The sequence below is a fragment of the Mus musculus genome, chromosome 7 (genome assembly GCF_000001635.26).
Source record: "Mus musculus strain C57BL/6J chromosome 7, GRCm38.p6 C57BL/6J".
NCBI lineage: Eukaryota > Metazoa > Chordata > Mammalia > Rodentia > Muridae > Mus > Mus musculus.
Genome location: NC_000073.6, coordinates 80,768,001 through 80,782,377, shown reverse-complemented (window position 1 = coordinate 80,782,377; position 14,377 = coordinate 80,768,001). Strand labels below are relative to the sequence as shown.

The window sequence follows — 14,377 nt, the reverse complement described above, 5'->3', positions numbered from 1 at the left end:
CCCCTCCCCTTCCCTTTTGGCTTCCAGTTGCACCTCTGACCACAGCGCTGCTCCGTAACCAGGCGCCCAGAGCCGTGGCTCAGTTCAGAGTGCAGTGTGCAGCGCAGGTGCTGTGGTGGCTTAGCGGTATGATGTCATGCCTGAGCTGTAATTTTCTGCCTCTTATTCGTTTCTTGTTTCTTATCATTTGGTCAGGGGTAGTATGTTCCTTAAGCAAGACACGGAGAGATCTTCCAACAGTTAGAGCACTTTGACTCAAAGACAAAGGAGGGGCTGCCTTTATGTAAGTAAGCACTGGTTTTAGTAGGTGCAGATGTAGAAACTCTAGGTACAGCAAAGTTTAGAAGTTGGATGGTGTTATTTGTGATCGTGGGGAAGGTGACTTTGAGGCTTCCTTGGAATTGGCAGGGATGGGCGAGGCTGACCAGGAAGTGTCGACAAGCCTTTATTCTTTGCCGGCAACTCCATCTCTAGCTTCCTGTATCATGGCTTCTCCATAAAATTCCTCAAAATCTGTTCCCCCAGCAGATTTCCTGTGCCATCTTGGGCTCCCTTCCTATTCTTTCCCGTCTTTAGGGCCTCCTCACAGTGTTGTTTTCTAACAACGCAGGCATGAGAAGGCACTCACTGTGTGCTCCCTCAGGCCTGGCCTCTCCTGGTGATTGTCTTCTTCCTCTGTGTCCTCTTCATCCCAATCCAGAGGCTGCAGCTGGTGGGCCTTTCTCTTCTCACTGATCGTTCTTGCCAAGATCAGCAATGACCTTGGCTCTGTGTCCAGGGGAGCTTTCTTGTCTCACTGTGCTGAGCGAGCCTTGTGTCTGTTCCCCATGCCACGCCCTCTCCCTTTTAACTGAGGGCAGGCTGGCTGGCTTTCTTTCTTTCTTTCTTTCTTTCTTTCTTTCTTTCTTTCTTTCTTTCTTTCCTCCTGCTCCTCCTCCTCCTCCTTCTTTCTTTTTCAGATTCTGGATTTTGAATTGTGTGTAAAAAATGTTTCTTTTCTGAGAACATGAACTCCAGAGTTCTCTGGACACTAAGGGAGTGCTGAGCTTAGGGCTCCTCTCTGTAGCTTTCTTAGAGCCCTTCACACCCCTCTCTCTTCCTCAACTGTTGCAAACCTTACAGGAAAGAGCTGTGTCCTTAATAAGATTCATAGTTGGGCTGGAGAGATGGTTCAGAGGTTAAGAGCACTGCCTGCTCTTCCATAGGTCCTGGGCTCAATTCCTAGCAACCACATGGTGGCTCACAACCATCTGTAATGGGATCCGAAGCCCTCTTCTGGTGTGTGTCTGAAGACAACTACAGTGTACTCATATAAATAAAAATAAATCTTTTAAAAAAATCCATAGCTAGCCACTCCTCCTAATTTGTTGTTACCAAGTCATAGATTTGAAAATTAAAATTTTGGTGTGTATTACTATATACTCTAAGGTGTATGTTACCTTATCCCAGGGCTCTCAGAAATACTGTTCTTATTAAGAAATGGGAGCCTGTTTTCTCTCTCCTATAGGAGCTGCTTATCCTTTTTATCCACTCTCCCTTTTTGGGAAGAGTTCTTGGGGTGACTTTAGGTAAGCTCCCTCCACTGAGCCCCGGGTCACAGCTACAATAACTGATCTAGAGTTGCAGACACTTAGCTATTGTCTAGGTTTCATTCAGTTTCCGTTTTTGTTTTTGTTTTCGTTTTTAATTATTTAAAATGAAACATTCTGGAAGTTGGCTCAGTGGGTAAAGGTGCTTTGCTTGCCTTGCCGCTAAGCCCGACACTTGAGTTCAGTCCCTGGAACCTCCTCTTGCAAGTTGTCCTCTGACCTCCGCACATACTCTGTGGCACACACATAAACAAATAAATAAATTCAATGAAAAAAAAGATTTGTAGACTTTAACTTAGATGACATAAAATTCATTTGTAATATTCAGTGAATTGTTAGTTTTTACCAACCCAGTCAGACAGAGGACCCGTTGCTATGAGAGACACCTTTTCTGATCCAGCTCTTAATAAAATCATTTGCTCGCTGAGCAAAGTGGTGGCACACGCCTTTAATCCCAGCACTCGGGAGGCAGAGGCAGGTGGATTTCTGAGTTCGAGGCCAGCCAGGTCTACAGAGTGAGTTCCAGGACAGCCTGGGCTATACAGAGAAACTCTATCTCAAAAAACCAAAAAAAGTATAGATGCCATCCAGAGTTCTCATTTTGCTCGTTAGCCTGGAAACAAGCTTTTGTGTTTTCCCCTCACTACTGTAGAATTTTCTTTCATCTCATGCCTTCTCCTCTGCAGGCCCCTTCTTTTTATTCCTACTGCTCAGAATAATCTTTTAAAATCAAAGTTCAAAGTTTTTTGTTTTTTTTTAAAGACTGGCTCAGGTAGTTTGGCTTGTAGCTAAGGGTGACCTTGGACTCCCAAGCCCTTTTTCCCTACCTCCCAGTGCTGGAATTACAGGTGTTTGACACCACACCCGACATTAAATCAAATTTTATCCCTTCATTCCTGTTTCAAATACGCAAAGAGTTTGCACATTTTCTTTGTCTCCTTCAGCCTGACCTGTTTCTTCCTATGAAACCCCTTTTCTGGTCCCCTCAACCCCAAAGGCTTTCCCTGGGAAGCGGGCTGCCCAGGGAGCCTCCTGTGACACACAGTGCTTGCTGTCTTCGGCTTGCTGGTTTTCTCCCTGGCCTGTACCTGGCACACACTGTCGATTTCCTCAGGCCGCTTGCACACCCAGGGGTTGCGTGTAAGGGTGGTTTAATGGAATCCCCAGTATAGGACTAGCTGACCATATTTGGGAGGTTTCTAGCATAGGGTAATCCTGGCCTGGAGTTCCACTGGGCAGGATGGGTGTGGCAGCTTGAGTTTCTGCTCCTGGAGGAACTGATTCTCAGCGGTTGGGGCAGCCAGTTCCGGCATTGGTCGGTTCCCCTTCTGTATTGCACAGAGCGGGGAAACCACTGAAGTCATGTGCTCTGCAGAACTTGTTCCACTGGTTTCCTCTTCACAGACCCCTAATTCAGATTCCCACCCTGATGCTTTTCTGCATATGTATGCTCTTGGTCCGGGCTTGTTTTAGCCTTGCCACTGTAGCGTTCTGGGATAGGCACGGCTTTGTTTCCCTGGTGGCAGAATGGGTAGGGCCAAGAACTGAAAAATGTTATCAGTAGGACCAGGTAGACAAGTATTATGTAACCACGGAGCTCCGCCTCTAGAAGATTTATTTCTGGGAATTGAGCAGTCTTACATTCTCTCTCTCTCTCTCTCTCTCTCTCTCTCTCTCTCTCTCTCTCTCTCTCCCCTCCCCCCCCTCACACGCACATCCCACACACGAATATATAGCTAACTTACTTATTAACACACACACACACACCCCACACAGATATATAGCTAACTTACTTTTTTTTGTTTTGTTTTGTTTTTGTTTTTAGAGACAGGGTTTCTCTGTGTAGCCCTGGCTGTCCTGGAACTCACTCTGTAGACCAGGCTGGCCTCGAACTCAGAAATCTGCCTGCCTCTGCCTCCCAAATGCTGGGATTAAAGGCGTGCGCCACCACTAATTTATTACCACACACACACACACACACACACACACACACACACACACAAACACAAACACACACCACATGGATATATAGCTAACTAACTTATTACCACACACACACACATATATAGCTAACTGACTTATTACCCCCCCCCAACACACACACGGATATATAGCTAACTAACTACTTCCCTCCTAGCTCTTAGTGTGTATGACCTCCACTCCTCACACCAACTTTAGGAGGTGTTAGGTGTTGCTCCTGTCCGTGTTACAGACGGGAAACGGAAGTCCAGTGGGGTCAGATATCGTGTCATTCTTGCTTACTCTTGCTTCCTTCCCTCTTTGCTCAGGTAGGGTAGGGCATGTTCCTATCTTAGCTGTTGTCACCTCCACTCTTCCCAGGCCTGCTTTCTTTATTGAGTCCTCCATCTTTGTTCTTTTCTTGTAGGCACGCCTACATCTTCCTCACAATGACTGAACACACACAACCCTGGCCCTGGATTTCCCCCCATCCTGGACTGATCCCCACTCCTTCCCCACTTCTTGTACCCCCCTTTCTGTATGTCGTGTCTCTTATCAACTCATACATCTATGGAAGCGACATCTTAGACACTCGCCATGATAGTGTCTGTCCAGGTGGCGGGCCAGCAGCCTTCACCTAAAAGGCAGTCTCAATGAAGACAGCTAGGTTCCGATCACAGGGCCTCAGGAAGGCCAGCTGAGCTAATTTACTCTATCCTCCCCCTTCTCCCCCCTCTCTCTTTTGTTCTCTCCCTCTTCTCCCTTCCTCTCCCCAGGGTCTCTGTGTAGCCCAGGTTGCCCTTGAACTCAGAAATCCTCCTGCCTCTGCCTCGATAGTGCTGGGATTGCAACTCAGTTCTGTTGCGGTTTTGGACTTGTGTCCTTTCTACAGCGGTGTCCTGAGTCTCCGGACAGGTGAACCAGAGTTACCTTCCCCGGAGATGGCCCTGCTGGTGCTTTTGTCTGAGTCCAGCCCCTTTGGATCAGAAGAGAGTCCTTATTCTGGATTCCCATTTCTCTGTAGTATCTGAGGGTTCAGTCCTGTCTGAGGGTCTTCTCTGGGTTGTTTGTTTGTTTGATTTGTTTTTAAGCTCGAATCCTGGCTGTGGCTGGCAAACTCTTCTCTGCTTTAACTTGAAAACGATCTGCCGCTTGCCATTGCCAGTTGGCCTTTGCCACCACCACTCCAGTATTTCCCACCTTTCTGTTCACTGCGAGCTGACTCCTGCTCCAGAGTCCCTCTACAGAGGCCCTGGAGGAGTTTTTCATTTTCTGTTCTCTTTGCTGTCCCTTTTTTACAGCGTCTGACGGCGGTGATGACAGCCAGATTCCTGGAGTGTTTCTCTTCTTTGATTACCACCACATGATCCCCTCTTGATTTCTCGTCTTTTTGCAGGGACTTTCCACCCTCAGAAGGTCCCGTCCTTGGCTATCTCCCCGTTGTATTTGTCTTTACCTTGTCCCTAGGCTTGTAGATGGCCTCATATCCGCTTGGGTTTCCAGGTGCTTGCAGGATGTCACTCTGGATGGCTGTCCCATTGACATTTCAGGCCCAACATGCACTTGTCATCCTCTTGTCTCCCTGTCTCGGTGTGGCTTCATGGATCTATTTAGTCATCCATGCCACAAGTCCCCAAGTCATTTTTAAAAAAATAAAACCTTTTCTCTTTCCTTTTATAGAAGTTTCTTTAAGTTGCTGTAGATGGTTTATGGGGCCAGATTTTTTGTTTTGTTTTGTTTCTTTCTGGGACTGTGTGATAATGTGGGATTTTCCCACAGAGTGAATAATAAGTTATTATTTTTACTATTTGGCAGTCGGGCAGATGGTGATATTGTTACCTTAATTTGCATTTAATGGATGACCAGTAATACTGAACATTTTTGTGAGCACTGGCTATTTCTATTTATTTTATAAGTTGCCTGCTTGTGTTTCTAGCTCATTTTTTTAGGGAAATATTTGTCATTTTAAGTGTTTAAAATATATGTATAAACCCAGGAAATTGTTCTATATTTCAATTTTACCTCTCCAGTTTATTTTTGTTTTTGTTTTGTTTTGTTTTTTTTTTCTGTTTTTTTGGACCAGGTCTTGGCTGTGTAGCTGTGGCTGGCTGGAATTCACCATTTCAACCAGACTGGCCTTGAGCATAGAGGAAAAAGGCCTGGGCCACCATGTTTGTTGTGGGGTATTTGGGAGGGTGGCGGTCAGTAGTGGTTTTCTTTGCTTTTGTCCGTTTTAGAGGCAAGGTCTTGGTGTGTAGCCCAGGCTGACTGGTCCTACCTCATCTCCTGAGTACAGGGTTGTAGTGAGGGTTACAGACACGTGCTATATTGCCCTGCTTTGCTTATTTATTTTTTGTTTTCTGAGGCTGCCCCCAGCTTGTCCTGTAAGCCTGGAATCTGTAGGCCAGCATCATTACACCTAGGTGGATAGTGGGAAATGATTTCTTTAATTTGTTTAGTGTGCATGTGGGTGTCTGGGTGCGTATGCGCCATCTGCTCAGTGGAGAGACAGCTGGGGAAGTTGCTTCTCTTCTTCTACCATGAGGGTTTGGGGCATTGAACTCCAGCCATCATGCTTGTGGTCATGTGCCTTTACCCGTGAGCCATCTCACCTCATCTCCTTCCCTCTGATGTCTGCCTGTGTCCTCTTGTTTGTAAACTCTTTTCCTCTTTAAGATTATATAACTTCACACATATATGTATGTACACATTTAAATCTCTAAATCAACCTTGGTTTTCATATTAATTGCAAAGTGTGTGGTCAAAAGTTAGCTCTAAGTTTTGGGCATAGTGTACTTACTTCTAATTCCTGAATTTAAGAGGCAGAGATGGGAGGATTGGGAGTTTGAAGCCAGCTTGGACCCTGTCTCAACATGCACCCTCATAAAGAATTTCTTAAAAATCATCTTGTAATTACACAAGCGCTCAGTTTTCCTACTAATTATATCAGCAGCAGTCACCAAGGTTTCATCCTCGTATGGCTTCTCTCTGAGGGCTTGAGGTCGGGAACTGGGCTGCTGCTGGCGTGAGGAAGCCCAGTGCTAGAGCTTGAGCTTGTGTGGGAGGGTGAGTGTTCAGTAGGCTGTACCTGTCGCTGTCCCGGAAGGAAGGACTATGTTGTGGACTCGAGGGCTGTGGACATCTTCAGCAGTTAAGAGCAAGTTGTTCTTCCAGAGGACGTGGGTTTGAATCCCAGCATCGGCATGGTGGCTCACCACTGTAGGGAACTCTAGTCCCAGAGGATCTGATCTGATGATATCCTCTTCTGGCTCCCACAGACACTGCAGACACACAGTGCACAGACATACATGCCAAATAACCACATGCATAATAGAAAAAAAAGACCGGCTTAAAGAAAACAGTGTGAACTTCGAATCATGGTCAAGCGAGAGCTGCCCAGCGGTGCTCTTGGGTGACTTTCCGTTCAGTTTGTGAAGCGAGGCCAAGCTACTTAGTTTCCTGAGGTTGATGCAAAGATCACATGAGGCGATGCGTGCATTTAGTTTCGGAGCTGCCACATGGTGTTAGATTTTTTTTGTTTGTTTGTTTTTGTTTTTGTTTTATATTTACAACAGGCCTTTCAGTCTAGTACTCTGTGAAGTAGTTCCAGATAGATAGAACTTTGAATATAATTCCCATATAGGTTACATGCAAGTAGTTTGAGGAGAAAATAATGAATATTTATACCGTTTGTGAGAGGAGGAACTCTACTTTCTATAAAAATAGCAATTTTGTCACTAAGCTGTATCTGTGGCTGAATCCTGATCACATGTAGGATATTCTTAGTCATCACTTGGTATGATATTTTCTGAACTTAAGGAAAAAAAATAAACTTTCTGTTCTGTTTTTTTTTTTTTTTTCCTTTTAAAGACAAGGTTTCATTTGTAGCTCTGGCTGGCCTAGAACTCACCAAGTTCAATTTCATTGTGCCTTCTGAGTACTGGGATTACAGATGTGTGCCACCATGCCTGGAAGGAGGGTTCTATTTTAGTTTATAGTTCGAGGGTGCAGCCCGTTATGGCGACAGGAGTTTGAGGTCACATTGCAAGCTCAGTGAGTGGAATGATGTCCACTGGTGCTCAGCTGGCTGTCTCATTTTGATCAGCCTGGGACGTAGGCTGTGAAGTGGTACTGCTCACAGTAGGATGGGTCTTCTCATCTTAGCTAACCGAATTGAAAAATTCCCTCACGGACACGCTCAGAGGCTCTCTCCTTGTGGCTGTAGGTCTTGTGTTCAGTTGGAGAATGTTCAGAGATGGGTGGGAAGGATGTGAGGGTCCCGAGGAGCAGGCCCCACACGCCTGTGCCTTCTCTGTGCCAGCCGGTATTCCTAGCAATTATATATACTGTGTCATCATCCAGAACGCTCTATGGGCATGCGCTATTATTATTCTTTTTACGGGAATACTTGACGGAACTGGAATCATTGTACTTAACGGAAGTATCAAGTAGCGAGTGTGACTCACAGGAGGAAAAGGCACAGACGTCTTTAATCATCTGCCAAGCACTGGGCTAGACTCCAGTCACAATCTTACTGAATTCTTAACAACAAACCTATTTGGAGGTTTTTGCTACCATCCTCTGTTAGCAAATGAAGAGCAGAGTGCCATGGCACAGGTCTCTATAAACCACCATGTGATCCTAGTACTGAGGAGGACCACAGGTTTGAGGCCGACCTTGGCCACACAATGAGACTCCGACTTAAAACAAAAACCAAGAGGAGGAGGACTGGTTGGTCAGGTGCTGGGTGTCTTGTTAAGTGTGGATCTTTCTAGGTTCCCGGGTGATGCTGGTCACATGATGCCCTCATCCTTCTGCCATGTTCCAGAAGGCAGCCTGAGTGGCCTGCAAAAAGCTGGTGGTGCTGGTGTCAGAAAAGCTTTCTGGCTGCTGTGTCCACAGAGGAAATGCTTTCCCTCCAGTGTTTTTGATCTCTGTGTGTGGCAGTGCCTCTCATGCTTCACTTTAGCTGTTTGGGAACACTGTTTGAGGCGGCATCACCGGGGTTGCGGAGAAAATTTTGCATTGGCTGATGAATTATCTTTTATGCATTGATTATTTTTTTAACCATTTTTTTATTCCCCATTTATTTGTCTATGTTTCACAGTGCTGGGGATTGAACGTAGGGCAATAAGCGTGCTATGCAAACTCTCAACTGCTGAGGCACAGATACTAACTTTTAAATGTATCTTAAATGAATTTATAAGGACAAATTAAAATGCTTAAATTAAAAATAATATTACATGTATTTATTCATGTATTTATTTGGGGGAAGGGTGCATGTGCCATAAGTGTGTGTGTATGTGTGTATGTGTGTATATGTGTGTGTGTGTGTGTGTGTGTGTGTGTGTGTGTAGATCAGAGGGTAGCTTTTGAGAGTGGTTCTTCCACCGTGTCCTGGGGATCAAACAGAGTTTGTCAGGTTTGGTGGCAAAGTACTTTTACCCACTCTACCCTCTTGCCAGCTCTAACTGCTGTATTTTATGAGAGAGTTTGTGTCTGAGTTGAGAGTTATGGGTGGGTCTGCTGTTGAGATGAACTGTCTGACCCAGTGTTAAAGAGACAGTCCTGGGGCATTCCCAGCCTTCCCCTGCATGGGATTTCTGACACTTCCCTCTGTGTAGACCCCTGTGGTACCCAGTTCTGCTGGATCCTGTCTCATGGCAACAACAACAGTGGTGCCCTGTGAGAAGAGTTCCAAACCAAGAGTGGGTTCATCTTTGCCACTTAGTAGCAGTGACCTTGGATAAGTCATCCATAATTTGTAAATGAGGGATTGTGCAAATAAGGTACAACCTTGGAGCAGCCTCTTGGGCAACCAAAAATACTTGTTTATATATGTGAGGGCAGGAGAAATGGCTTAGTGGTTAAGAGCAGTCGGTACTCTTGCAAAGAATCCTGGTTCAGTTTCCAGCACCTACATGGCAGCTAACAACCATCTGTAATCCCCAATTCCAGAGACTCTATCCTATGCCTTCTTCTGATCTGTGTGGGTACCCAGCACACACATGGCACCTGTACACACAGGCAGGTAAAACAGCATACACATACAACAACTGAAAGGGGCAGTGGTGGCACATGGCTTTAATCCCAGTTCTTGGGAGGCAGAGGCAGTCAGATCTCTGTGAGTTTGAACCCAGCCTGGTCTCAGAGAGTTCCAGGACAACCAGGGCTACATGGATAAACCCTGTCTCGAAAAATAAAAACATCATCATAAACAACAACAGAATATTAAAAACTATTTCCCATTTCAATGTTTTTTTTTTTTAAAGATTTATTTATTTATTATATGTAAGTACACTGTAGCTGTCTTCAGACACTCCAGAAGAGGGAGTCAGACCACATTACAGATGGTTGTGAGCCACCATGTGGTTGCTGGGATTTGAACTCCGGACCTTCAGAAGAGCAGTCGGGTGCTCTTACCCACTGAGCCATCTCACCAGCCCCCATTTCAATGTTTAAGTCATCCTTTTGGTTTTGCTAGAGATTAAACCCTGGGCTTAACACATTCTGAATATGTGTTCTATCTTTCTAAAGTTCTTTCCTCCTCAGAATCAATTCTAACACTATTCAGTATTGTTTAATGGTTAGAAATGTTTATATATTTATAAACATAAATACTAATAAAAGTGACGAACCCTTTGGTGGGCTCCTTATTTAACTTAAAAGTCCTGAGAAACTACATAATAACATGGAGAATAGTCATACAGTTTTGGAAAATGTTGGGTGATATTCTCTAATGTTTATTTTATGTTCAAAATCAAACAACCCAGAGAACAAAATCAAAGGGATCTGTGCTAAGGCCCTCTCGGCCCTCAGACTTTAGGACGCTGCTGTGATGGCAGAAGAAGAGATTTCCTGTGAGCTATGGAGGACTGATAAGAGTCTAGAGGTTGAACATAAAAGTTACAATAGCATAGCAGGGTCTGGTACTGTACTCTTGTGACTGTAGTACATTGGAGGCAGAGGCAGGGAGAGCCTGTGTTTGAGGCCAGTCGGAAGCCTGGGCTTTGTTAGAGATTCTGTTGGTCAGTCAATCAATCAATCAGTTATCAATCCACCAACCAATCAATTCTGTTGGTCAGTCAATCGATCAATCATTCAGTCAGTCAGTCATAATATCAAGACACTGTACTTAACATTCATAATTGGAGTAATACAGTATGCTGGCTGGTTTTATGTCAGCTTGACACAAGTTCTAGTCATTTTGGAAGAGAGAACCTGAACTGAGAAAATGCCCCCACCAGATTATTCTGTGGGCAAGCCTGCGGTACATTTTCTTGGTTGACGATTGGTGTGAGAGGGCCCAGCTCACTGTGGGTGGTGTAACCCTTAGGCTGATGGTCCTAGGTACTATAAGAAAACAGGGCAAGCAAGCCATAAGGAGCAAGCCAGTAAGCAGCACTCCTAGATGGCCTCTGCCCCACTTTCCGTTTCCAGGTTTCTGGTCTGAGTTCTTGCCCTGATTTCTCTCTGTGGTGGTAAAGTAAACGCTTCCTCCCTGAGCTGCTTTTGGTTATGCTTTATCACAGCAATAAGAAGCAAACTAAGATGCACAGAATCCTACTTTTCCCAAATCTGATTTATTTTATTCTCAGAAACAAACCATTGAGGAATAGCTGACTCGAAGGTGAGCGGAACATGCGGTGGTTGTCGTATGTGGGGTGTTTGGAAGCAGTGCTTGCATTTCCCTCTCTTTCTATTCTGACTTCTGCCTCTGCTATCCGGCCACCAAATCACAGTTGGCTTTTCTAACTCTGGGCTGGGGTGCTGTGTCTAGTATCCTACCTTACTGCAGGGAACTTGTAAGTGTTGGCATTAATGAGGACTGCTTTATAGCTATTGGACCACGGAGGGCAGAGACAAAAGATTATAGGAGATCACCTAAGTCAGTCCCGCCTTTTATTTTCAATCTGGTCTAATAACTTCAGAGAGGAGGAAGATCTAATCAATCACCTAAGGGAACTGTGGCCCTCTCACTTGGGCACATGAGCCCATTATGCTATTATCCACAGTCTGCCCTATGGATTGACATCATATCAAGCAAAGAGTAAATATTTTTTCTTTGTCTATTGTGTGCTGCTGCTTTTGACTTTAGCTTTTGTTGTGAGGCTTGTTCCTGTTAATGAGAACCCAAGTTAGAAGGTCCCCTGAGAGCTGGGGGTGCCAGCAGCTGTTCGTCAGAACGATCCTGTTCACCCTCCACTCCCCAACACTGGTTTCTGAGACAGGGTCTCTCTCCATAGCCTTTGCTGTCCTGAAACTCAGTATGTAGACCAGGCTGATCTTGAACTCACAGAGATCCACCTGCCTCTGCTTCCCAAGTTTGGGATCAGAGCTGTGTGCCAACACAACTGGTCATCCATTTTCTTTTTAGCAGTAAACTCTTAGAAAGAAAATGTTGTGGCATGCCCTGTGGTGACTGCTCTCTGTCCCACAGCAGCCAGCCTGCCTGTCTTCCTTTCCTTTCCCTTTCCCCTTCCCTTCCCCTATCCCTTTCCCTTCCCTTTCCCTTTCCTTCCCCTTTCCCTTCCCTTTCCCTTTCCCCTTTCCCTTCCCTTTCCCCTTTCCCCTTTCCCCTTCCCTTTCCCTTTGCCCTTTCCTTTCCCTTTCCCTTTCCCTTTCCTTTTCCCTTTCCCCTTTCTTTTCCCTTTCCCCTTTCCTTTCCCTTTCCCCTTTCCCTTTCCCCTTTCCTTTCCCTTTCCCCTTTCTCTTCCCTTTCCCCTTTCCCTTCCTTTCCCCTTTCCCTTTCCCTTCCTTTCCCTTTCCCCTTTCCCCTCCTTTCCCTTTCCCCTTTCCCCTTTCCCCTTTCCCATCCTTCCCCTTTCCCCTCCTTCCCCTTCCCCATCCTTCCCCTTTCTCCCTTCCCCCTTCCCCCTTCCCCCTTTCCCCTTTCCCTTTTCCCCTTTCCCCTTTCCCCTTTGGTCCAGCAGATCAAGCAGCGTCTGATGTTTGGATTTCTTCCCAGTATGGACAAGAGAATGAGGATAATGCTAGCCGTCATAACTTGAGGGAATAATGTTAAGCTATGAGTTCTTACTCCCGGTTCATTAAGTCAACGAAAGCTCTGAGGTTATATGGAGAATTTCAGTATATGAACATTTGGAATGTGCACTCTATAGCTTCCCTTGGAGATTCAAGAGACTCGGGCAAAAAGTGGTTAAAGGGCTGTCAAGATGGCATGACAACAAGTGCATGAAAGTGTGATAATCCCAATTCAGTCCAGGGTGGTGGGGGTGGGGGCACACTGTGGAAGGAGAGAACAGACTCCAGCAAGTTGTCTCCTGACATCTACTCAAGTGCCATGGCTTGTGCTGCTTGTACACACAGACACATACCATGCACACACACACATGCACGCACACACACATACACATGCACATACACACACGCGCGCGCACACACATGCACGCGCACACACACAGACATGCACACAGACACACACAGACATGCACACAGACACACACACAGAGACACACACGCTCACATACACATGCACACATTTACTTACATGTGTATTTATTTTAAGTGTTAAAAAAATGAAAAGAGGTTAAAGATCATTACTATGAACAATTTTAGTTATCTGCATTTCTGTTAGAAATTTGTTTGGGGCTGGAGAGATGGCTCAGTGGTTGAGAGCACTGACTCTCCTTCCAGAGATCCCGAGTTCAATTCCCAGCAACTACATGGTGGCTCACAGCCATCTGTAATGAGACCTTATGCCCTCTTCTAGTGTGTCTGACAGCTACAGTGGACTCACATACATAAAATAAATAAATCTTAAAAAAGAAAGAAAGAAATTTGTGTTTGGCTCCCACTCCCTGAACTCTTGAGATTAGATTCCAGTGGGAAAGTTTCCATTTCCCTTCTGTAGCCATGCCTTTCCTGCCTCCAAGAAGCCACTTAGAAATAATTCATTATTCAAAAAAAAAAAAGGGGGAAAGCGGGAAAGAGAATTTGTTATTTAAGAGAAAGCTTGTTATTTTCTTTTTCCTTGGGACTTTCCTCCTTCAGAATTTTAGCTGATTGACTGTTAAAAGCAACCTTAGTGCCTGAGCCTAGAAGGTCACCGCCCTGAAAAAGCCACCAGTGACAGCCAGTAAGTGGTTGAGACAGTGGCTTCAGTTGCAGATGGATCCTCCCAGCCTTGCTAAGAGCTAACAAGGACTTAGAGGCAGAATTTGAGGTTCATGGAGCGGCCCCATGCCGGTGGAAAAGGTGGCTTTTGTCCTCTGCTTAAGGTCCCAGCCGCAGCTGGAAGCCTGTCTGTGCTGAATGTGTTCGAGAGCGGTCTTACATTTGGTTCAGGAGAGTAGAAACTGAAGTCCACAAAGGGTTTCTGACCGTCCTTTTCTCCTGTGCAGGTGGATGGAAGCATGCCTAGGTGAGGACCTGCCGCCCACCACAGAGCTAGAGGAGGGCCTTAGAAACGGAGTCTACCTTGCCAAGCTAGGGAACTTCTTCTCTCCCAAAGTGGTGTCCCTGAAGAAAATCTATGATCGAGAACAGACCAGATACAAGGTGAGTCCTTTGCTTGGTGCTTAGAATATAACTGTGAGCGTGAGAGGGTTAGCACGCGTGTTCTGTGCGGCATCTGTGGAGAAGTCCATGCAAGGTGTGTGCTGGTTCCAAGCAAAGCCCACCTTTAAGAAGCCCAGAGTACAGAGTAGCACACAGTGAGCACTGCGGAGACGCTGTCAGCCAAGCGGTTCTGGTAGCACGTTAATTAATTAATTTCTCAGTCCTGGATGATTTATATTTTCATTCTTAGAAAGTAGAGGAAGTGACTGGGGGGAATTACCATTGTCACGGAGAACTAGGCACTGAAG

The 14,377-nt window shown here is 45.6% G+C and overlaps 1 protein-coding gene across 4 annotated transcripts in view; it reads left to right on the top strand.

The window, feature by feature from the left end:
• Iqgap1 (IQ motif containing GTPase activating protein 1) overlaps positions 1 to 14,377 on the top strand; it is a 103,967-nt gene that overhangs the window by 33,172 nt on the left and 56,418 nt on the right. For all 4 annotated transcript variants that reach the window (XR_001785567.2, XR_391347.3, XM_006540950.4 and 1 more), the window contains one exon: positions 13,913 to 14,069. Coding sequence is in view for 2 of the 4 variants with exons in the window: in XM_006540950.4 (XP_006541013.2) it covers positions 13,913 to 14,069 (157 nt within the window). In the remaining 2 variants the exon portion in view is untranslated. The remainder of the gene's footprint in view (positions 1 to 13,912; positions 14,070 to 14,377) is intronic.